General features: G+C 39.6%; 1 protein-coding gene across 7 annotated transcripts in view; it reads right to left on the minus strand.

Annotated features, from left to right (window-relative positions):
- Nucleotides 1–420: 420 nt before the first annotated feature.
- The window catches only part of CLCN3 (chloride voltage-gated channel 3), a 1,613,231-nt gene continuing 1,588,574 nt past the window's right edge, over nucleotides 421–25,077 (minus strand). For all 7 annotated transcript variants that reach the window (XM_044062561.1, XM_044062563.1, XM_044062565.1 and 4 more), the window contains one exon: nucleotides 421–6,877. In XM_044062561.1, the coding sequence (XP_043918496.1) occupies nucleotides 6,722–6,877 (156 nt within the window). In that variant the 3' untranslated portion in view covers nucleotides 421–6,721. The remainder of the gene's footprint in view (nucleotides 6,878–25,077) is intronic.

Genomic DNA, 25,077 nt, shown 5'->3' on the forward strand with positions numbered 1-25,077 from the left:
CCCTAGGGCAGATAGCCTAGTATGAACCTAAGTAGGGATGACAGAAGTGGTGACTGCAACAGTGATTATGATGAACACCACCACTGCTGAAGCATGCTGTTGCTGCCTATATATGGGATTCTCATGCACCAACCAAGGATCTGTAAAATGCTGGTGAAAAACTACTACCATGTTTTATAGTGGGAGGAGGATAGCTGGTAAAAATGCTTACTGGGGTGAAGCAAAGGTAGCTATTTTTAGAGAATTCATTGTACAATTTATAATAAACACAGAATTCTGATAAAAGGCACTACACTTTCCATAGAAATTAATCATTTTTTTAGCATGTAAGCATTCTTAAGAATCTGGCAGCACCTTGGTAAGTAGTCATTCAGAAACCTGCAATTCATCCTTTCATACAAATATACCATCAAAAATGCATGATTTTACAGAGATTTTAATGTGTAATTAAATTATTTCCGCAACTAAACATTAACATTTTCTAATGAAGTACAGGCCTAACATAAAAAATATTCCATGATTGGTACTGAGCATATTCCTAAACAGTTAGGCTTAACAGACTGCATTAAAACAGTGTACAGCAAGATATCAGCTGTTAAGAAAAGAGGCAATGACTGCCCCCCCAATAGAAAGTCACAGCCTGGGTTAAAGTGCTTATATAGATGTATCACATCAGAAAGTGGCCAATAACTGTTTACCTGAACAGGCATACCTTTTAAACTAATCACATTTTAGTAAACCTACAGTATAACATGTCTTCAGAAGTTGTGGCAGTCAAGTTAAAGCAGCAATGTAATTTAGAATGCAGGAGGGAGTTGCATCTTGAAGAATTTTTATGAAAAAAAAACATTCTTAAAAGTCTAATGTGCTTAGGTAAAATTCACCATTAGGAAAACAATTTAATTAATTTCTAATATGTCTTTTTTAAACCACCTTAAACATTTTCAAAACGAACAGAAGGATGACAAGAAAAAAACTAATGAACATTTAGAATTATATTTCTTAAAATTACTGTTTGTGATAAAACAAGCAACACTGCTCAGCATTTCACTTTCACTGAAGTATTTAATTAAAATATTAACAGTAGACTGAAATGGAAAATAGTGAACACATGTAACAAAGTGACTGAAATTAGCATTTGGTCTGTCAGTATAACTTAGGAGGTTAAGTCCAACAGCTTGTAGTGAGTTTCATTTTTCAGTCAATCTCCAATTGCTTACAGTGTGTCTCTGAATAAATTAACCGCAACCAGACAGTGCTTCTGGGTCTCCCATGAAAAATGGCACTTAGTCTAGAGAGCTTAGCTGGTTAATGGAAAAATACATGCATCTAGAAGATATAGACTTACTTCCAGCAAATCCTACTTGCATACTGTATAGACACTTAGCTTGTCCATTATTTCTAGGCTGCTTTGATATGAAACAAAACCTAACTATGAGAAGTACTCCGTAATGCAACCTAGATGAATCTGAAATTACAGTTTTGGTTTGCATACATTTTTTTGAAACAATAGATTTAGTGCAACATTCCAAATTTAAACAAATAATGTGCATTTACCATCCCTCATGTGAGCCGGAGTATAACTGGTAATATGCTTAATCATTCATTTCAAAATTATGAAGAATAACTGTTTAAAGCACGCAACGCCTCTTGAAACTAAAGCACAGACATGCAAGAAGAAACTACACAAATGAGAGTCAGACTGTTGCTGTAGCAACACCTCTAGAAACCAAAGTGCAGACATGGCAGGAGCCGCTACATCAGTACACATCTGACAGATTGTTACAGCAAGCAACACTGGCAAGAAACTGCTGTTAGAAATGAATAGAAATGTTTGTACCTGAAAGTCAATGGTCAGTGAATATAGCATATCCTGACAAGACTGTACCGTTATATGATTCCACACACACTGTTCATTTCTCATACTAATGGCCCACAGAAAGCAAGTTTAGATAAACTAAGATAATTCATTACGCAAACATGAGAAGGAAAAAAAAAAGACAGAGATACTGACAAATAAACTAAGTGAACTCGGTAAGAAGACCTGTTTAAACTGTCTCCTTGTTTCGGGGCATTACCAGACACTAGAGCTGGTTAAAGAAATTGTGCACAACATCAGGTGCTGCCTAAATAGAACTGTTTCCATTAATTTTCTCCAAAATATAAAATACAGTTATTTATACAGCCCTTTGTAAATTTGTATTACAAAAAATGCTTAATTTCCACATCTGCTTCATGTAATTTAACAACTTTATGCTCTTACATGTTGTGATGTCAATGCAGGGAGAGCTTAGGGGCATGCTCATTGTAGTCTACAGGTTGATGCTTTACAGCACTTCATTGCATAATATCTAATATTGTAATATAAGGGCCATCAATCATCTAACAAGATTTCCGTTTGGCAACTGTTCTTGCACTGATACTGCCCAGCTAATAGTTCTGCTGATACAGTGAGCAAATGGGTATTATTAATGCATGCCCACTGGCTGAATAGAAGGATTCAGTTTTATGAATCAGGGTTGATTTGTAAATTATTTTTGAAGTTAACAGTAAAATTGAAGTTATTTTGACCGAGTTAATTCTGTAATTACTACATCTAAAAATCTTTTATGGAAACAATGTCCCACAATACAGAAAAACTGCTGCTGGGCATTGCAATGTATTATGCGTTACAAAACTTTTTAAAAGTGTTCATGTCTTGCTTAATTATATTAATCAGCTTATTTTAAAATGTGTTAAATCAACTATGTTGGATAAATTTGCACCTGTTCCAATGTATATGCCAAATTTAGAAGGCAAACAAAAATAAAACAAAATGTACACAAAGCATTCTAAACTTAAGTGTTCACTCACTTCATACAACATACCATACTACAAAAGGAGCACATATTTGGTTCATGGAATCATAGCACACTGCTGTCACATTAAATGATGTTGTTAGAGATATCAGACTGTGTGTCTGCTGGGGTGTAGTTTCAGTGTCCTAAGTCACAAAAAAGATATCTAATAAACTTGTTCTGTTTTTAATTCAAGGTACCTTGAGTCTTATGCCCACCCAAAGGGTTTATCACACTAAGGAAGCAGCCTAGCTTTTGAGGGATGATCAGTTTTGCTCAATGATTACAGTGATAAGAGTCAACAATTGTATTAATGTAGAAAATAATGCAATACTTGCAAAATCCAAACCACTGATAAGACTGCTTTCCCCTCTGCCCACAAAATATTTCTGATTTGTCTAAGCCACTGCAAAAGATAACTATTTTACACAGGATGCAAGTAATAAAAATAAAAACAAATCTAATAAACTGGTAAGCAAATATGAAAATCAGACTTTAGAATATGAAAGAGAAAAATGCAAAAATAAATGAAACAAACAAGAAATGACAAGCAAAACATATATTTACAAATTATTGTTGACTATTGCACAAATGTCTGTGAGGCTTAGAAAATGACAGCTTAATGTGGAAAAGAAATCAAGTGGGTGTGGGATCAATCACCTGTTTATACTGCCTGCTAGTGATAGAAAGCATCAATTACACTACATTTTGTTGAATGTAAACTGGGTAGTTTCAACTCATCAGTTTTAGTTCTCAGAAGTTGAAGTAGCCCTACTGTTTCACACACAAAATCACTTTTGGAGCACTTTCTGTGTGTTCATCAGCACTGATTCTCTTTATGCATGCTTTTTCCTGCAGTTGCGTGACCATGGAGTAAGTATCTTCATTGAGTACAAGGATTTTGCAAACACACTAAGTAGCTTCACCCCCCCCCCTTTTTTGTTTTGGTCTAGTGAAGCTTCCGCTATCTGAAAGTCGAGGAAACAGTAGAGGTGATGGAATCAATATTCCTCTGAACAAAGGCCTCTAGAAATTAAACTTTGCTGTGGCCAGTGGCAAAGTTTTTCCAGTGGTATGCAACAGAACTCCTTAAATAAAAATATTTACATGTAAACATATATTTTGTGTAGGTCAAAATATTTCTTTTTGCACTTCTTGTATGAGACGGTATGATCAGAATTAAATACTGATCTTTATTTCTTGTAGTTTGTCCCTGTAGCTCATTAGTCAAATAAAGTCTATAATTAGGTAAATACACAAGTCTGTTTCACTAGAAACTGCTGTAATTATTCACCTTTTCAGGAATTACAGCAAGAGAACCAAAAAAAAACCTGCTGATGACATGGATCTGGTGAAGAATGGAGGCTCTATCAAAAGGCATCCACTTGTGGGGCAGGACTTCTGAAGTAGCTTCACTTATATACTTGCCCAAAGTGTTTGGGGACAGCTGCATAAAATACATATATGTGTATAACAGTGCTGCTTAAAACTACTGTTCTGAAAAAATATCTATATTCCCTCTCTCTTTTTCTGCTAAATGCTACTCAGTTGAAATCAGCTGCCACAATGCATCCACAAACAGATGGCATATTAAGCTATCCCAGTGGACCAAGTGCCACCCTAAACTTGCTTAAAATTCTGAAGGAATATCCAACCTGCGGTACAATTCTCTCTCTCACACATGCACACAAACAGATGTTTGCTAATATTAATTTGATCAGTTAAGCATGTACAATCTGTCTGTATTAGTTCCATCTTGCTGAATTTTAATGTTTGTTTTCCTATAAGACAATGTGGGTTAAACATGCATTCTACAACTAAGTGGCTTTAACTGCAGAAAGTGGAAGACAAATACTCCAGAACTAATTCAAGGAATATGAAAGAAATATCCTAAAAACTGTTGTCATTATAAAGAAAGTGTTATGACTAGCACTTTTTTGGGATATATTTAACACCTTTCTAATACTTGTATGCGCACGTAATGTTTTCGGCATGTATTAACAATAAACTGTTTACCCTCCATCATGCATTTCTGGTTGTAACATTAGAAGACAAAGATAGGAAAACACAGTATTATTTTTTGCACCAAAACAAGAATCCATAGGGTGTGTGCAAAAACTCCAAAAGGAAAACTTTAAATACCAAATAACTCAAAAGAAATACTATTTTGAATGAAAAACGCCTACCTATACACACTGAAGCTAGGCTTACTTAATATCTGCAGTGTCAAACCAGCTAAAATAAGATGCGGTTATCTTATAAATATTCTCAGAGATCACATGTTTTACAAGCATCTTTTTAGGTAAGCAAAACTGGATTTCATCACACAACATAAGTAGCCTTAATGTAACGATAATCTAATTGCTTTTTCCTTATTTCATTTATCAGCACTATAGTGTATTAATCTGTTTAAGAACTGAGTGAAACATAAAAAGAAATGTTTAATTAAATAAGGAACCACAAAGATCCAAATGTCTTTCTCTGCAATCTTCAAAACTCAGTACTTCACTGTACAAACACCAGGAGCATAATACAATGAAAAAACTAAAACTCTAAATGGTAGCTTCAAGGATTGAGAAAGAGACAAATATGAATGCAAATGTACAAAGCAGTCTAAACCCAACCATGTAAAAATGCTCATTCATTTCACATAACATACAGTGTTAGAAGGGAATTTCACAGGGAGATTAGGCAAATGTGGATCCTGAAATGGTACATCCTAATAATTTCATTTTCACTCTTTCCCACTCTTCATTTTACAAGGGTGATATCTTAGTGTAAAACAGCCGTATAAGGTAGAAAATAAAAAAATGTAATAATCCACATTACATAAATTAAAAAAAAACATACACGTGGAAAATAACGTTACTTTCAGTAGTGCAAACTGAGAAAAGTGATTCTTCAGAACTTAGCAGTGTTAACACAATGCAGCTCTCAAAAGAACAGCAATAATTTAAAATAAAAGAGAAAGTAATTCAGAATATAATCCAGTTGCAAAAATGTCATCTCTATAAATTCAAAATATTGAACTCGCTGCTACTGATTTTCAACAAAGAGATGTATGTCATCCAACTTTCAAGAACACAGCATTACTGTGAAGTTATAGATATACTTATAACAGAGGTAATCACAAATGTTCAACAAATAGTATACGAGTGCTTCTAGATGCAAACCATTTCCCAGATAATATGGGATAACATGACTCCTTAATTTTTGTTCAAAAATTGACAGCACAACACAGGTTTGATACTGCCGTACCGCCTATTAGTTAACATATGATAACTCAGTTAATGTGGCACAGCCTTCATGCACCACTGTACCACACTTTAGAAAAGTATCTCAATATGAGAAACTCTTGCTTCAGAGGCACACCAGAGTTTTCTGCCCCACCTCTCCCTGTGGTCTAATTCAGTGAACTAAACACATTTGATCTCTCCAGCTCCTTTCCAGAGGAATATAACAAGTTAAAAAAGCTGTTATGGAATGTAGAAAGCTGCCAGAATACAGTTATGAATAAATGCAGGCATTCTGATGGTGCACTGAAAATGCCCGGCAGTCTTATGAAGGCAGCTAACTGCACAATCTCAGTGGGCTCTCTGTACGAGAGGGACAGACTTAAAAAAAGAAATTTTGAAGTAACCAGTACATGGTGCATTTCTCTTCTGGCTTCTGGACAGTCTTCTTCAGTTTATATTATCACTGTGAAGCTGAACAGTAGAATGCATTCATTGCAGAACCGTAGGTCACACATCCTGTTTTAACACTGAAGTATATCACTTTATTATGAGGCTCCTAAACTGGAGCACCATTTTTAGCAATCTTATAGAATATTAATTTGTTATATTTTTAAATACAGTGAGCCTGGGTTTTCAGATTCCAAATTATTAAAGTGTTGTGCTATTCAGCAAGTGAACCTCCTCTTCTGTCTCATCTTCCTCGTTAATTTTGTTCAGTTGAACATTATTGACTCTGGATCTTGGTTTGCCATCTGAGCCATATGCCGGAGGATATCTTTTTTTGTTACTATGCCAAGGAGGCGTCTAAAACAGAAAATACACAACAGTTTATTCAAACAATGACTTTGACTACATTAATTTTCAAACTGTTTGCCTCCCCATTATGATTACCCAACTCTTAAAGGTATTTCCTTTAAGCTGTTAGTATCAGAATGTATGGTTGTTGGTGCATATACTTACCATAACACTTGATCTTTTTTGAGTATTAGTTACTGTAACAGTAGAGCCTAAAAACGCAAGTAATGTACTTACCAGAAGGAGAGATCTGTCTGGTTTCTTTGGACAGTGGAACAGGATGACCGTCACCTTTGGCTCCTAATTTCACTGCAAGGAATCTCATCAGCTTAAGCTACTCCCCTATCCCATAATTTCCTGCCATAAAGCGTTACTCCAGATTGAGTAAAGAAAACAGTCAGGCAACAAACTGATACCATCCAACATACACAAGCATGGTATAACAAAGAAAGATACCTGAGAAGACCAGATGTCAGATATCCTACAGGCACTTTAGAATAAAAGATTCTGGAAGAGGAAATCTGCAGGATGTTACAGGGTCCAGACAGGACCAGACTTCTTGTTGTCTTTCGGCTTTTCCCGGTTAGGGGTCGCCACAGTGGAACTCCAGTCCGCTAACGATTGGCAGTAGATTTTCACGAATGCCGAGGTGCCAGCTCGACGTTCAACCTTCAATGAAGGCACGCCCATTTACGCATGTCTTTCGAATGCCCACCCAACTGCGGGGAAGACATGCAGACTCCACACAGAAAGCACTCCCTGCACTCCAGCTGAGAATCGAACGGGAGAACCTCTTGCTGTGAGGCAACAAAATGTGTAAATTATGTACTTATCAGAATGACAGCTCTATCTGGTCCCTAGGTAACCTTGAGAGGCTTACCTCAGCAAGCCTTTGAGTATGGCAGTTCTGGAGGAGAACTGAGCCCTTAAAAACTCATTTATTTACTTGACATTTGTTTACTGGGAAAGTCCATAATGTCACAGGGAGATTAGGCAAACTGGATATGAACCCATTTTCAGTGGCGGCCCGGGGAGAAAAGCTCCACAGTACATAAAGAGAATTAAATTGAACAACGGTTACAAATAATAACACAATAATAAAGTAGTACAATATGTGAAATACAAAATAAGCAAAACATAAAGGCAAGCAATAAAGTTTTCCATACATTCTATACAAGGTATAAGAGTTCCTAATGTGCATGTCATAAAAAACATACTTGTTCTGGCAGGAAAACTAGACAATAAATTTTAGTCAAATTCTGGGATAGAAAAAGGTTAGTTTAAGAATATAAAGAAAGGACATTAAAATGTTAAGGAATTAAAGTGAAGTGAGGCTAGAAAGTAGGTAAAGCAGGAAGAGAAGTAGACTAAATCAAGAGAAAGCCTATTGCGTGGGGAAGTAGGGAACAGAAAAAGTACTAAGATGGCAAAAAGCATGGGCAGATAAGAGTTATTGGTTAGATGTTCTTTCAGCCTAGACTTGAAGGAATAGTAGGGGGTTATAAGTCTGATTGCTTCTGGAATGCTATTCCATGATTTGGTAACACAGTGAGAGTACAGACTAACCCCATTAGATCTTTGAGGTTTGTAAATAGTAGATACCTGTGACAGGAGTGTAGGTCACGAGATGGGCTATAGTGATGATGTACTTTGTAAAAATGAGGAGTTGTACAGTAATTTGTGAGCTAATGTTAGCTGATTAAAAGGTGAGAAGGTGGGGTAGTTCAAGCAAATTTAGGGACTTGAGAGCAGAGCAATGGTGAGAGTAGTGGGCCTGCCCTGTGGTAAATTTAGCTACTTTATTATAACACTGACTAAGTTTTGCTTTGAGGGAAGAGTGACGATTGGTTAGGATAGGTGAAGCATATAGAAGGGAGTGTAGGAGATAGGTGGTGGCAAGGGTTACTCTTGTGGAGTTGAAGATGAATTTCTTAACCTATACATCACGCCGAATTTTTTATTAGTTTTTTATGATGCTGCTGATATGTAGGTCAAACTTAAGATCGTTGTCAATAGTTTCACCTAACAGTTTTGTACGTGACACCACATTTATTAAAGTATAAACTGTAATATTTTCTGAAGGTGTGTAGTACTGACCATGAAGCAGCTGAAGCACTATCTTCTAAGGGTATGTTTATAGAAAAAGCAGCTGAAGTAGCCTGGCTCTGAAAAAGTGCGCACTTGGTCTATCATCTTGCCCTCTGAAGAGTAGCAATCACAGAACCCCCTGGATACTTTTAAGTTTAGACACCTTGTGGCCTTTTTTTCACTGAGGAAAAGAAAATGAACAATTGCTCATTGTGTATAAAATCTTGTGTGATAGAGATAAAGTGAAAGCTGACTGCAGACATCCAAACAGTGCAACTGGTATTCACCTATATTTGCATATTTAGGGAGGAACAATGTCAGGTTAATAGAATGGTTTAAGATGGTCTTAGAGGCAGCTGTAAGCATAAAAATTAGGGTATGTCTGGACTGTAACCCTGTCAGGGTGAAAGATCAAATATGGGTACTTGGAGGACAACGCATGGATTTCTGCTATTCTTCTAGAAGAGGTAATGGCCACAAGCAATGCAGTCTTCCATGTTAAGCACTTCAAATTAGTTGGTTCAAAGGGGTGCCGCCTCAGTTTCTGTAGAACAAATTTAAATCCCTTGATGGCACTAGTTTAACCAAGGGAGATCTGGAGTGAAAAATTACAAGGGATGATGAAAACCTTGAATGAAAGTAAGAAACGGCCCCTACATGAAGCTTGATCATAGATTAGCTTTCTACTATTCAAAAAATATAACCCAGAAAGTAAGTACTGGAGAAACAGAAGCTGAGGTGGGGGTCAATACCTCTATCAGCAGCCCAACAAGATGAATTCTAGGTGAAGCAGCACAAAAGGGATCTTCTTGTTAGATGAGGCCGCAACAAGAGAAACCATATACAATGGGAATATGAAAATAATCTTTACTTGGCATGCTTTGGATTTTTCAATAAATTTGAATATTGGAAGAATCAATACAAAAACAAAGGAAACCAGGTTGGGGGGGGGGGGGGGCATGTGGGCAAATGCATCAGCTGGGGACTTTCTTTCTGAGAATAATGCTGAAAAATCTTTGCATTTGGTATTGAAAGGTGAAGTGGAGAAATCTCAGCAGGTTTTGCCCCACCTCTGAAATGTGTTTTGAGCTGTCGTTGAGAGACCACTCATGTGGAAGCAAAATCTGTTTGCTCAACTTGACCATTTTCACACCGTACATACAAGGCTATGAGAAAACCATGTGACTTTACCGCACCCTCATGGTTTTTCTGAAAACGGGGTAAGATCATGTTCCACCTTGTTTATGTACCACATCACTGTCAAACAGTGTGAGTGTATCGTAATTCCACCTGGGGGAGCTAGTCCTGAAATGTCTGCCATGCTAGGATGAACCAGTCTTATCTCCAAGACACTGATGTGAAAATTTGCCTCTGTCTCAGATCACACAGCCTGGGCCATCCTGTTTAAAAAATGTCTCCTAATCCCCAAAATGGATGTGTAGGTAGTGACCATGGTTGCTGGGGATGGAAGAATGGTACAATTACGGAAAGGTTTTGCAGTTTCGCCCACCACAGCAGGCTCCTTGTGGACACTGGACTGTCTGATCCTGTTTCACATTAGTTGAAAGTTCTACTCCTATTGTACTCTGAGTGTCCACTGCAGAGTTCTCACATTCATTCTAGCAAACAGAATGGTCCGAATAGCAAAGAGTACTACAAAACTGAGGGCACTGGAAAGTGTATGAGCCTTTGAACTTCCTTGGCGAAGGACAGACTCCTTTCCAGGGGCAATCTTGCATTTGGTCTGTTGCGTCTAGTTGGCAGCCAATGAAGAGAATGGACCATGTTACTGACACTTCAGATTTTGAAAGGCTGACAATGATCTCCTAGGATAGACATTGCTGTAATAAGTATGGCCATGTTCAATCCTGGGGATAAACATAACTGTAATAAGTACTGTCTTCCCACTGCCAGGAATTCCACAGTTGGGATAACTATGAGTCAGTCATCAAGAAATGGGAAACCTGTCAACAGTAGTAAATGCATGTGAGCTGTGAATGGGCCATGAATTTGCTGAACACCAAGAGACCTGTGATAAGACCAAATGGCAGGGCCTTGAATTGATGGTGATTGTCTCCCACCTGGAAGTGCAGGAAGATACTTGATGCTCTCTCTGTCTTGATGTGAAGGAAAGTATCTTGGCAATCCAAAGAGCACATCCAATCCCCATCCTGCAGACACATCAGGATGGACTGCAGTATCACCATCCAGAGTGACTCCTCCTTCATTACTGATTTAATCAACTAAGTCTGAGAACAGGTTTGAGGTCCTGCATTTTCCTGGGTTCCAAGAAGAACCTGGAATAGAATCCAGACCTTTTGTGATCTGGTGGGGCATCCTGGATGGCTCTTTTTTGGAGGCTAGACTACCTCCTCTACAGTTGGAGGACGGGAGGGCAGGTTCTTGGGCATCTCTAAAAAGGAAATAAACTAACCTGTGGATATATTCCTTATCTACCTGTCTTGTGCGATGGCCAACCAAGTGCCGAGGTGGAAGGAACGATGGTCCCTGAATGCCTCCAGAGCAGGCAGCCAGCCAACTCTTCAGGACTCATACTGCCCAGATCCACAAAAAGATACTCTTTAGACCCTGGTGGTTTGGAACATCTGAGCCTCTGGGATGACAGCCTGTTTGGAATTCTTGTCTACCACAGGAATGCCCTATCATACTGCTGTCTACCTGGGGTTGTTAGGATCTTTGAAACCACACGTTTTTAGCTTTCTTTTGTTAACTTTGAAAGAACCTCTGGGGAAGTGAAAACCTAACCCCAACAGGTAAAAGTGTCTTACCATCCTGCTGACAGTGCTGCGGCTTTTTATTCACCTTCTGCCCAAACATGGAACAGCTGCCAAAAGGGGTATTAATAAATTCCACCTTGAAATGATGCACAAAATCTGTTAGCTACAGCCAGGCCTAAGATCACCACTACTGCACCATCCACAACATGATGATTTAGCTGCATGGAGAGAGAAGAAAATGATGAAATAGTCACCATCTGTTTCTAGCAGAGTCCCCAGATCACTTGCGGCCAACTGTTTCAGAGTATAAGGCTTTTTCCTCTTGTTCTCTCTGAAATCGAATCATGTGTGTCATATAGTTTAGAGCTCTGATAGAAAATGTACCTGATGCTTATATACACTTTCCTTGTCTACTCATCAATCTAGATTATCTAGAGGTCTGGTGAATGAATAACTTGTGCATTCTCTTGGACGTTTTCTGACTGGCTGCAAAGGGTCAGGAAAAAAGGGCTGAGCCATGACAAAGTGAAGACTGTTGCTAGACCCTGCTATTAGAGATACAGATAGCTAATGAAATGTCACTTATCTGCAAAATGAAACACTAAATAACCCCTTTATAGCTTGAGCTTGCTCGAAAGATCCTGAAGCTACAATGTTGGCAGTGAGTTCTGGAACACATCCTCAGGGCATAGATTATGAGGTATGACATGAACTCTAGCTTGTGAGAGATTCACTGCCATTTAATTAGGTGCCAAAGGTGACCATTTCTTGTGTTATAGTGTCCAAACAGGACCATACCAAGTGATTGCTATATTTTAGCTTACCTGCACATTCTGTAGCCTGATAGTATAGTTAGCAGCTTTTTTCCATCCATGCATGGACGAAAGTAGGCTTGTGTTGGACTGCACTGGTGTACCTATGCATATGGCTCCCTTTTATGTCCAATGCTGGTACATGTCTTTTCATATCTTTAAGCCAAAATTCCCTGAGAGGAATGATGGACAAATATACTTGCATAAAATCAGACAAAAGTATACAACTTAGAGAAATAATACAAGTAAACAACTATGTTATGGACAAAAGCATACAAATGAGGTTGAGTAACAACAGAAGACACAAAAAATATGAGAAGAATCTACTGTAAATTGTATCGCAAGCAAACACATAAGCATAGTGAAATGGCATGTAAAAAAGGTATACAAAGAAAACAGTCTTCAGAATCTTGGAGGTAATAAAAATGGCAACAGAAACATGCAAGCACATGCACACACAATAGGTATGTATATGAAGGTCCAATAAATTGTAGTACACTGGTTACCTGTGTTAGAAATTCTATTTTTGAAATGTTGTGCATACTACGTAATATACTAACAGCTCCATGGCGGTGCATAAGGATTTACACATTATAATAATGAAGCATATGGTGGCAGAATGGGATGGGGGGGGGGGTATTCTTTAGATGACATATTAATCCAGTGTCCTATCTGTCTGAGTGGTGGTAGCCCAGGTAGATATAAAAGATTCCATGATACTTATCAAAAATGTAGGGGTACTATATTTTCAAACAAAACTAATTAATGCATAACTTTAACATACAAAACTCAGAATAATGCCCCTTCTCTTTTCTTTTTTTTTTATAAAATTAACAGTAGATATTAAAAGAAAATCACACAATCATATACAAGTGGCAAACTACAGTAGAGAGCTGATTATCCAAACTAATTGGGGCCTAGGGTTGTTCAGATAATCAAACATACATTCAACTAGATAAAAAAAAAAAAACTTCTAAAATATTTTTTCTGCATGCAGGGAATACACTTTTCAACCATTCAGAGATTCCAGTGGTCAATAAAGAATATTTTTCAAACGAGCAGGCTACAAGCTCAAAAAACATGCACAAGCAAATACGTATACCATTTAGATATTCAGACTATGATTTTTCCTACCCAAAAACTTTGGAAGGTTGTGTTCGGACAACTGACATTTTTGATAATCGACTCTCTACTATACAACCATTGCAAAAATAACAAAAACATCCTACAAATTTCACCCACAGATATCTTTCAACTTTGATTTCATACTAATTCCATTTTTTAATTATAGAATGCATCACATCTGTCTAACCAGGCCTGCAAATGCATGAAAAATACACTTGCCAATTATTTCCTGATACCCTCAAAATATTTACATAAAATTATCTAACTCAGTAAGCTCAAGGTCATTTTGCTTCCATAAATTGCTACCTATTTACCAACATTTCTTTACTCTTCCACATTCTAAACAAAACATTCAGTAGTTTCTTAACAATTATGCTAAGTATTCTTCTGCCAACTGTTTATACTTCATATCTGTTTTAACTGGAAGTCTATTAATCATAAGCCCCCATATAAGAGTTTTCACACTCATTTACTGGTCATAACCTTTTTTTTTTTTTTTTTGCTATCCAAAATATCATGTTTTACCTTCACACTTAGCCCCTTCTAGGGGTTGACTATACTATTTATCCATTATATTTTCATACTTCATTTTTCATTCCATCTTTGATGTGACTCTCTCACTCACTCTATTTTTCTTGCATATTTTATATATTCCATTTTGATTTTCTTTTTACCGTTTTCATAAACATGTCCCTGCAATTTATACTAAACTTTGTAGCTAAACAGTCTTTTTATTCCTTAAGTAGTTTCCAAAACCCAAAATGTAAAAAGCATAAAAATACAATGAGATTTATCAATTCTAATCTGCATTTTTTTCTTTTATAACATACCACCCCCTCTTTTCACTGGGTTTAATTTAGATCCCCAAGAAACAAGCGTATTCTAGCAAATCTTTTTCTAACAGACCTGATGACATAAAAACTCTTCCCAAATACCTTAACATAACCATCCATCGGCTTAAATATAACTTTGTTTAAAATGACAGGCCATATGATTTCCATATCTCTGTGTGTGTGTGTGTGGTGTGCATATATGTACTTGTGTAAAATTTCTATTACCTCTGTCATCAGATCGATCCACTGTTTTTCTTTGTTCACATCCCCAGTCCAATTTTCTCTTACTTCATAGAGTTTATCAAGCAAATGTACAAATGTATTCAAATTAATGTCCTTTTTATCAAGGTGTGAAGTGACAGCATTTTCAGCTTAGGTACTACCACAAGCTAGTTCATGCATGAAAGATCTAGAACTGATCTTCAAGAATCTTTTTCGGGCACCAGAAGCATTCTTGATTAAAATTCTTCTCCTGACAGAGGAGGACAAACAGCGTCCATTACCTCTGAGACAGCATGTGTTTTAAGACAGAAAAAGAAGAGGAGTTTGGTCTGGCGGATAAGGAGGAATCCCTGGAAAGGAGGAAGTGTCCCACTACCATCTGTAACATAGATGGATCACATTCAAGATCCATTTGTCTGAAATAGTCCGTTGTCAAAGACAGAAATGGAATTTCAGAATTTGTGCGATGTTTAAGGAACTGCCAGGGTGTGTGTGTCATGTTGGTAGGGACCAGGTCCCTCCTACAGGCATTCTGACTTACTGGACTGTCCTTTATTATGTGGTGTTTCTACTTCCTTTTGGAAGCACTTTGCCATTTCTTTTTTAAATGTTTGCTTACCAGTATTCTGCTGAGACTGTTTATTTTGCTTTTTCCTGAAGTTAGATGAAAGCAGAGAACCCTTGAAAGGCTAGAGAAGAATCTGAGAGATTCCCCGAATCAGCTTTTCCTTTTACCACTCTTTTTGAGAATTTGTCCATGTCCAAGAAGAATTAAAAATGTCATTCTTAACATCCTCTGCAAGGTTCTGAGAATGCAGACAGGCAAACCTCTTCAAGCAGCCCGGGAAGTAGTGTCCACAGAATCATAAACGCATTCTGAACCATTAGCACTTACTTGAAAAAAACAGAAGAAATCCAATTACACAAAGCAGATGTCTTCTCACAAGAAGAAACTGATGCCAAAACATTTCTCAGACTTTCAGAATTAGCCAGAATAAACTTCAATACATGAGCGTGACAAATGAGACTTCTAAAAATTACAGTTTCAGAAGCACACACAGAAGGATAGGAATTAGAATTAACAAAATATTAGCAGCTGGATTCACTAAAGCAATATCTTCTGGAGCAGGTCTTGTGATTAGTGTAGACAAACATAAAAGATAGAGAAACTTTCTATAAATCTACCTGCTTTTTAGGAGCAGCAGGCTGACTCTCAGGAAATTGCAGGGTGTAACAAAACTCTCATCCAAAGCAGAGAACTGGAGGGATAAATGAAGGTTCTGGAAATTTCAGTTTTAACAAAACGTAATATTTTCTGAGGAAGTGAGAAACATCACTGTTTTCCCACTGGAAAAAAAAAACTGACTCATCGTGGAAACAATCTCAGAGAAAGGTAATCCTTTATAGGGAGAATTAGATAACACACTTTCCTCCGAATCAGTCAAAAATCTGTGGAGAAAGAACTGCATATGTCCTATCACATTCCTCTATAGGTTCTCTCTCTTGAACCTCTACAGGGAAAGAAGAGCCCCTTTTTCTCTTGAAAGAAAACTTTATAAGGATCAACAGCCTGCACTACACCCTGAGACAAGTTTAATGAATTACTCATGTGTAACTGAAAAGTACAGTTTTGTACCTACCATAAATGTAGATGTCCAATAGACATGTAACTGCAGTCATAACATGTGGGTTGTCCTGCCTCAGGCAGCCCTCGGTCGGCCGGATTCCAAAGTCTGGGTCCGACGTCGGCTGATGTCGCATTTCTCTCCGACGTCAGAGCGGCTGGAGTACATAAGCATCAGCCGACGCCATTTTCTTCAGTGTTTCTTGCCCCAGATGCCAGGTGCCCTCCAAGGAAGGCTGTAATCAAATTGGAAGACAAAAACAGGATTCCAAACAAATAAAAGAGCAATAAAACAAATACACCATAACAGATATCCCCGGCTAAGAATAACAGGGATAGGAGTGGACCCTAGGCATAGAGGGGTATGGAGGGAGGGAAAATCCGACTGCAGTTGCATGTCTATCGGACATCTACATTTATGGTAGGTACAAAACTGTACTATGTCCTTCAAGAATGCAACTGCAGTCATAACATGTGGGTAGAATACCATAGCTTAGCTGGGGGAGGAGGTATGCTCTAGGAAAGAGATGGTGTGGCAATCAAACCCTGCAGGACTGCCGAAGCAATGCCTGCTCTGGATCTGGAATATAGAGGGAGATTGTAGTGTTTGGAGAATGTATGCACGGAGCTCCATGTAGCAGCTTCTAGAATGTCCTTGGTAGGCACCCCTCTTAAGAATGCTGTAAAGGTGGCTGTAGCTCTGGTGGAATGTGGTCTGACATTGGCTGGAACAGTCTTTCCATGAAAGGAATAGCAGAATCTGATGCAATGTCCAATCCATTTAGAAATAGTCTGTTTTGAAATTGCTTTTCCTTGGACTGCAGGGGCGTAAGCTACAAAACGTTGTTCAGACTTCCTACTGGCCTTGGTTCTGTCCAGGTAGTATCGAAGTTGTCTGTGAATGTCCAAGGTATGCAAAAGTCTTTCCCCTTATTCTCTGGATTGGGGAAGAAAGCAGGCAGATGAATGGCTTGATTTAGAGAAACCCTAGATACCACCTTTGGCATAAAAGTAGGGTTGGTCCTTAATGAAACCCTGTCTCTGTGGAAAATAATAAAGGGTGGTATTGCCATTAGGGCCTGTAGCTCGCAACCCTTCTTGCTGAGGTAATTGCCAACAGGAAAGCTGTCTTCCATGAGAGAAATTGCAAGTCAACTGAAGCTGCTGGCTCAAAAGGAGGTAGAGTCAGTTTTTCTAAGACAAAATTGAGGTCCCAGGCTGGCACTGGGGCCTTTCTTGGTGGCTTAATGTTCTTGATTCCCCTGAGGAATTGTCTTAGTAAGGGGTGAGAGAAAACAGGAGGATCAGTGTTGTATCTAGCTGAAATAGCAGATGCATGTATCTTTATGGAAGAATATGAGAGGCCGTTCTTTAACATATCTGCCAAATATTCCAAGATGAGTGGGATGTTCAGCAATGATGCATCATGTCCCTTGCTGGTATTCCAATTGATGAATCTTTTCCACTTTGCTAAGTAAACCTTTCTGGTAGATGGTCTTCGAGCCTCTGTTAGTATCCGCTGAACTTCCTTGGAGAGAGATAAGCTGAAGTTATTTATGGGATCTCCCAGGCTGTTAGCTGCAGTGTCTGAAGATTTGGATGCAGTGTTTCGAAATTGTGTGGAGTCAAAAGTAGAGGCCACTGAGGTAGGGCCCGCCTCCTGGTGTGACATATGCTCCGTAATAGTGGGTACCAGTGTTGTCTTGGCCAATCCGGAGCTATTATGATTCCGTTGGGCTTTTCTGCTTTGATCTTTAGTAATACTGAGGTCATCAGTGGCAGAGGTGGGAATGCATAGATTGCTAGGGAGTTCCAGTTGAATGAGAGGGCATCTATTTTCCAAGCTTTTGGATGGTATGTCCTTGTGCAAAATTTTGGTAGAAGATGGTTGAGGTGAGAGGCAATAGGTCCACTTCTGGCTTGCCCCATGTCGGAGTGAGTTGTCTGAAGGCCTTCGGATGTAACCTCCACTCGTGTGGATCTGTGAAATTCCTGCTTAGGCTGTCCGCCAACACATTGTCTTTTCCTGGAACAAACTGGGATTGTAACTGGATGTTTAGGCTCAGTGATTTCTCCCAAAGCTGCATTGTCAGTCTGCAAAGGGGATAAGAGTGGGTGCCCCCCTGCTTGTTTATGTACCACATTACAGTGGTGTTGTCTGTCCGTATCATTAAATGGCCTTGCTGGAGTTGGTGTTGAAAAGCCTCGATGGCATGCATTACTGCCAGCATTTCCTTTTGGTTTATATGCAGATGTGTTTCCTTTGGAGACCATTGTCCTTGTATACACCTGCCTTCCATGTGTGCCGCATCCAAGGTCTGAGGCATCTGTAGTCATGGTCTGTGTTATCTGTGGTTTTTTGAAAGACATACCTGTGTTTTCCTGGCTCACTGAGGCCCACCATAGGAATTCCTTTTGTAGGCATGGAATGAGTGGTATGATTGTCTCCAAGTTGTTGCTGTGTTGAGACCAAATGCTTTTTAGGTACCATTGAAGCTTTCTCATGTGTAATTTTGCTAATGGAACCAGTAGAATGCAGGATGCCATGTAACCCAGGGCCTGTAGGAATCTCCTTGCAGTCATCTGGGTGAGTTTTGCTAAACCTTTGAAGTAATGAGTTAACTTCTCTTGCTTGTCTTCTGTCAGGTAAGCCATCTGAGAGGCTGTGTCTAGTTTGGCTCCTAAGAAGATTATTTGCTGGGATGGCTGCAGTCTTGACTTTTGGAAGTTGACTGTGTATCCCAGAGCTTGAAGTAATCGTATGACATAATCCAGGTTTTTTGTCAACATCAATTTGTCGTCCGCTTGAATGAGGCAGTCGTCCAGGTACGGGTAAATTTGTATTCCCTGGAGCCTGCAATGAGCAATCACTGAAGCCAGGCATTTTGTAAATACTCTGGGCGCAGTAGATAAGCCAAATGGCAATGCTGAGAATTGATAATGCTCTGGCCCTGCAAGAAATCTGAGGTATCTTCTGCAGCTGTGTCTGATAGGGACATGCAGGTATGCCTCCTTGAGGTCCAGAGTAATCAGCCACGACTCCTTGCCCAGCATGGGAAGGAGGTGCTGTAGAGTCAGTATTTTGAACTTTGGTGCTATGAGAAAGGTGTTTAATGCGGACAAGTCCAGTATTGGTCTCCATTGAGATTCTTTTCTTGGAACAAGGAACAGTCTTGAGTAAAGCCCCTGGTCTTGTTCTTGTTGTGGAACTCTTTCTATTGCTTTCATTCGAGTCAGCAGAGTGATTTGCTTGATAGCCTCTGCCCTCTGATTTTTAGGTAGGTTTGGCATGCCTTGTTTTCTTGGTAAGGTATGAAAATGAAACCTGTACCCTCGGTCTATAATGTCCAAAATCCATTTGTCCTTTGTCAGTCTGTGCCAGTTTTCTGCAAACAGAGATAATTTCCCGCCCAAGGGAGCTTCTAGTTGTTCCCTGGTAGGCGGTAGTAGAGGAAAGTCATTGAGTTTGTGGTTGATGGGCAGGTGAAACCCCTGCATCACTTCTTTGGTTTCCTGGCTGCCATTGCCGTCCCCTGTAAGGGCCTCTGTATTGGCCTCTTCCTCGGCCACGTCTGTTCTTACCCCTTTGAAACTTTTCTGGATTAGGAAAGGACCAGTTTTTTGAAGGCCAATTCCTACTGAACCTGGGGGGTTGAACCTGGAGGAAATCTTTCACAGTCTGAACTGATTTTGCTTTTTCTTCGATGGTCTTTAACACATCCTTAGCATTTGCACCAAAAAGCTTGTTCTTTTCCAAAGGTGCATCCAGAAGCTTTGCTTTTACATGATCTGGTAGAGGTTGATCCTTTAACCAAGCATGTCTACGAATCACTGCCCCTGTCATAGCTGCCCTACATGAAGCTTCCAGTGCATCACATCCACACTGCAGGAAGTGATTGCTTACTTGCTGAGTGTTATGGACAGCTTCCTGCAAAGTCTTCCTGTCTAAAGGATCAGGAGAAGCTAATGTTTTTTGTAAATCTTCTAAGAGATAATCCTGATATTGTAACATATGAAAAAGGCAATTTAAAGCTCTCATAGATAAGGTAGTGGATGTGTAAACCTTTTTGCCCCATCTCTCTAATGACCTCGCTTCCCTGTTGGAGGGCAAAGGATTTTTTGAGGTGGAGGCTGAAATTCCTTTAGGCCCCTGTGAAATAGTTTCCAAATCAGCAGTATGGGCCCTGAATAAATGGGAATGAGTATCTGGGACCCTGTAATACCTGTCTGGCTTGGCTGGAGCAGGAGGAAGAGAATCAGGGGTAGCACTAGAGTCAGAATACAAATCATCCAGAACATCAAGTACAGGAGGAATAGCTAAGGGCCTGTGCTGAGGCTTCTTAAGGAAAGTCCTAAGGTGTTTCCTAGAATCAGAATATTCCTGTCCTTGCCACTTGAAATGTTCCCTCATGGTGTGCAGAACTTCCCCAAAAGAAATATCCTCAGGAGGGGAGGCCGAAGGGATGGAATCTTCTGCATCCGAGTCCTCATAGGTCTGGAAGAGCTCTTCCTGGCTATCAGAGTGGACAGAGCCCTCAGAGTCTTCATCTGAAGGAGTAGGGTCGGAGGGTTCAACCCGGGGCCTTTTATCAGGAGGAGGCTGGGATGCTCTCTCAGGATGGGCCTGTGAACCTCTAATCATGGAAATTAAATCAGCAGCCATGGACATAATTTGTGTCTCCGGAGTCGGCTGAGGTAAGGATTTAGAAGTAATATGTTTTGTTTTGCTGGCTGCCTTAGCCCTAGTGTAGGCCTTAATAGACATGGCCATAGGAGGCCTGGCAGCTCCACGTGCAGGAGTGACCTTGTCTACAACAATGGTCTCGGACATTTCCTCGGTTTCGGTATCCGGAGGAAAATCTATAACTGGCGTCGGAGTAATGTCTGGAATCGGAGTCATCGGTAATGCGGTGTCTTCGGTTCGGAGCAGTGGAGAGCCCGTCTCAGAGGGAACCGGAGCACTCGCGCTAGGTTTTGGCGTGGAGTCGGAGGTAGACACGGGCCGAGGATGTCGATCCTGGTCTTTTCGCTTTTTGGGAGTTTGCGATGTCGGAAGGTCCGACGGCATGGTGTAAGCAAATTTATCGCCGAAAAAATCTTCAGCGAACTCCGCCCGGCGCCTGAGAGTGCGCTTGTTGAAGCGAGCACAGGCTACACAGGCCGAGACGTCGTGGTCTGGGCCCAGGCAAGGGAGGCAGTAAGAGTGGAAATCCTTATGAGGTATTTGTTTACCACAAAAAAGACAATTGTTAACTTTTTCAGTAATTTCTGACATCGGCTGAGGCAAGAAAAGGTCCCCAACGGGGTACTTAGCTTTTTTGATTACTTCGGTATCGTAGAATACAGGAGCTGACCGACCGGCACTTGCGAACCGCTTCTGCTTCGGGCAGCGCGCGGCAAGAAAGACTGAAGAAAATGGCGTCGGCTGATGCTTATGTACTCCAGCCGCTCTGACGTCGGAGAGAAATGCGACATCAGCCGACGTCGGACCCAGACTTTGGAATCCGGCCGACCGAAGGCTGCCTGAGGCAGGACAACCCACATGTTATGACTGCAGTTGCATTCTTGAAGGACATCAGGACAAGACAAATGTTTTGTTTTTGATAGGAATGTGTAAAGAAACAGACTCAGAACTACCAGTAACAACTTTCCCATGAACAGGAACAACATCCTGGCTACGCAGAGGCACTTTCCCTGCCTCTTTTTCCAAGTTAGAAAAGAGTGACCGACTCTTGCCCACTAGAGGACTCCAAGAACTGCAGCGGATGTGTCTAACCCTCAAGTACATGGTGCCTGAAAGGGCCTATATATCAGAGGTAAATGAAGAAAAATGAGTAGTCTGAGGAACAAGCTTTGGCCACTGCAGAGTCATCTGCATGCAGCTTAGGCAAAGTACTAGCCTGCTCTGGTAGCAAAGGCTGCTTAAAAAAACACAGTAAAAATCACTTTTAAGCACTTGTCCCTAGCCCAAAAAATACAATAATGATGACAGTTTCTCCAAGGAAAAAGTAGTTAAAACAACTTTTAACAACAGCTGTGGTGATGACGCCTCTCCATAAGGGTATCCTTACCAATGATCTTAGGGCTTACAGACCAATCAGCCTTGTGTAGTTTGATATGTCAAACTATTAAGCATATTGCAACCCATTTCATTAATTCAAATATTAAAACCTAATTATCCTTGACCCCCAACAATTTGGTTGCATTAAAAGGAGATCACGTCTCTTAAACTTTGATAACATCTGTGAGAGGTTACACAAGCTGTCAACAGAGGTTCTGTCATTAGCTTACCTAGACCTGGCCAAAACTTTTGGTACCATTCATCATGGTGTAATTGTAAGGTAACTATCATCCTTAAATATAGATCCTTGCATTATGTAAGATTGATGGCCAACTGGCTGAAAAACAGAACCCACATAATTTGTGTGGAAGGTGCCTTTTGAGATAATGCTTAAGGTAACAAGTTGTACCAATCAAGGATCTGTGCTAGGTCTTCTGCTGTTTAGTATCTTTTCCTGATTTCAAAAATGATAATCAGGAGCTCTGGTTAACCAAATTTGCAGATGATTGCAAACTGTGTGCAACTATTAAAACCCCTTCAAATATCTCCATATTTCAGAAACAGCTTACCTTAGTTAATACTCAGTGAATGGAAAATGGGCTTAAACTGAACACTAAAAGTGCAGTATTATTGTTTCATTCAGATAAGCTTCACTGCAACAGAAACATGAATATCCTGCTGAGGCAGACACAGAATTGATTTATTTTTATATATTTATCAGGGTAATGCAATGATCAATATTAACCAATTTAAGACTCAGCCAAGGTGAAATACAAAACATTTCGCAAAGAAAAAATACAGAAATGTAAGCAATAACAGAGTAGTTCAGACTAGTTACGTAGAATAAAATATGTGTGTGTGCGTGTCTAGTGAGCAAGCACAGTGCAATATACAGTCAAGCAGAGTGTAATGTACAACATTTACATTAGTTTCTAAAGTGCGTCTATCTTCAGTAAATCTTGAGAGAGGAAAAGAGACTTGGAAAAGAGAAAGGGATGGTGTGTTAGGTGATATGTCCTTTGTTGAAGCAGGAACATTTGGCATGAACGATGAACTGCTTTTTAGTTCCATTCTGAATATGGAATATGTGTCTATTTCCTCTACGTCAATGAAGAGAGCTTGCCAAAGAGTAGGTGCCTGAGAAGAGAAAGCATATGTTGTGAAGTTTGGTTCTAGGTTTAATGACAGTTGGTGTGGCTTGTGTGAGGAGAAAGCATAGGCTATGCTGTGGCGTATTGTTCTAGGTGTAATGAAAGTTGGTGTGGCTTGTGTGTAGTCTCTCAGGTTGTATGAGGAGGTTTTTTCATGAAGTCTAGCTGTAAGGGGAGTAAATGTGTGGAGATGGAATAGTTTCCAGAATTGGGAGCCTAACAGTAAGTTATATCTTCATTTTATAGGGTGATACAGTGATGCTCACAGAAAGCTGAGTTTGTAATGAATCGGCAAATGCTGTTAGAGAGACAGTCTGGGGTATGGTAATATCTTCTCTGGAGATAAAAGCAAAAACTGGAAGCCCGTATTCAAGTTGAGAAAGAAAAACTCCTTTGCCAATGGTTGTTCTGACTGCTTGGGATACAAAAGGGGAGACATTTTCTGCCTAGAAAAGGATGGAGTTTATTTCTGCTCTTACTTTATCTATGTGGAACAGGAAGTTTAGTGATGGATCAAGCCATAATTCTAGGTATTTGAAGGTGGAGGTTGTCTCTATGGAATGGGTGTATAATTCAAAGACGGCTAAAGAGTCAGATGCTTGTTGAATTCTCTGTGGAGTTGAGTAGTAGTATATAGATTATGAGCCACTGGGGGAGCTTATTTAAACCCAAATGGAGGTGGCTTTAAATGATGGTGTGAGAAAGACTTGATTGGTGAATGACTATATCATCAGTGTAGAGGATAAGTGAGAGATGGGGGAGGTCACAAGGAAGCTTGTTAATGAATATGCAGAACAGGAAGGGCAAGAATGGATCCTTGTGGTACAATTTGGCAATAAGTGCAGATTCCGAATCGAAGGATCATATTTTACCTCTGAAGTCTCTGCCAGTGAGGAAGTTTTTTTTTAACCAGGGAGCGGTGTCTGGACTGATACAAATTTCAGTTTGTTTGGGGAAGACAGTGGCAAGTGACATCAAATGCCTTTATCAGGTCTATAAATAGGACACCTGTAAGGAGGCCACTATACGAGTTTTGCAGGATGTCATCAGTTAGAGACCAATCTGTTGTCAAGGTACTTAGTCCAGGCCAGAATCTATGCTGTTTGGAGGAGAAAATATGGTACTGCTCTCTATCTCTCTCTCTCTTCTAATTATATATATATATATATATATATATATATATATATATATATCTCGTGACAGTCAGTTGGTTGAAGACTTATCTTTTCTAGACGTTTGCCAAAAACTGAGAGGATTAATATTGGACAAAAGCGAGAGGTCTCTTTTGGGTTGATATGCTTTACAAGTGGTTTACTTAAGAGTAGTTTTCCAAATGTGTGACATGATGTTTCAAGTGAGACACAGACTCTACATGTGTGTGAGAGGAAGAAGTAGAGGTCTGCAATGATACAAAAGGGGTTTATGTTGTCAGATCCAGGAGGGGTGTCAGTGGAAATATTTTAAGTAGAATAAAGTCTTCTTTGTGAATTATGCATCTGAAGTGGAAGAGGGGGATGAATGGTGGTAAGGCAGACAATGCATGATCTGTGGGAGA

The sequence above is a fragment of the Protopterus annectens genome, chromosome 2.part1, assembly GCF_019279795.1.
Source record: "Protopterus annectens isolate FY-2018-M chromosome 2.part1, PAN1.0, whole genome shotgun sequence".
In the NCBI taxonomy this organism is placed as follows: Eukaryota; Metazoa; Chordata; order Ceratodontiformes; family Protopteridae; genus Protopterus; species Protopterus annectens.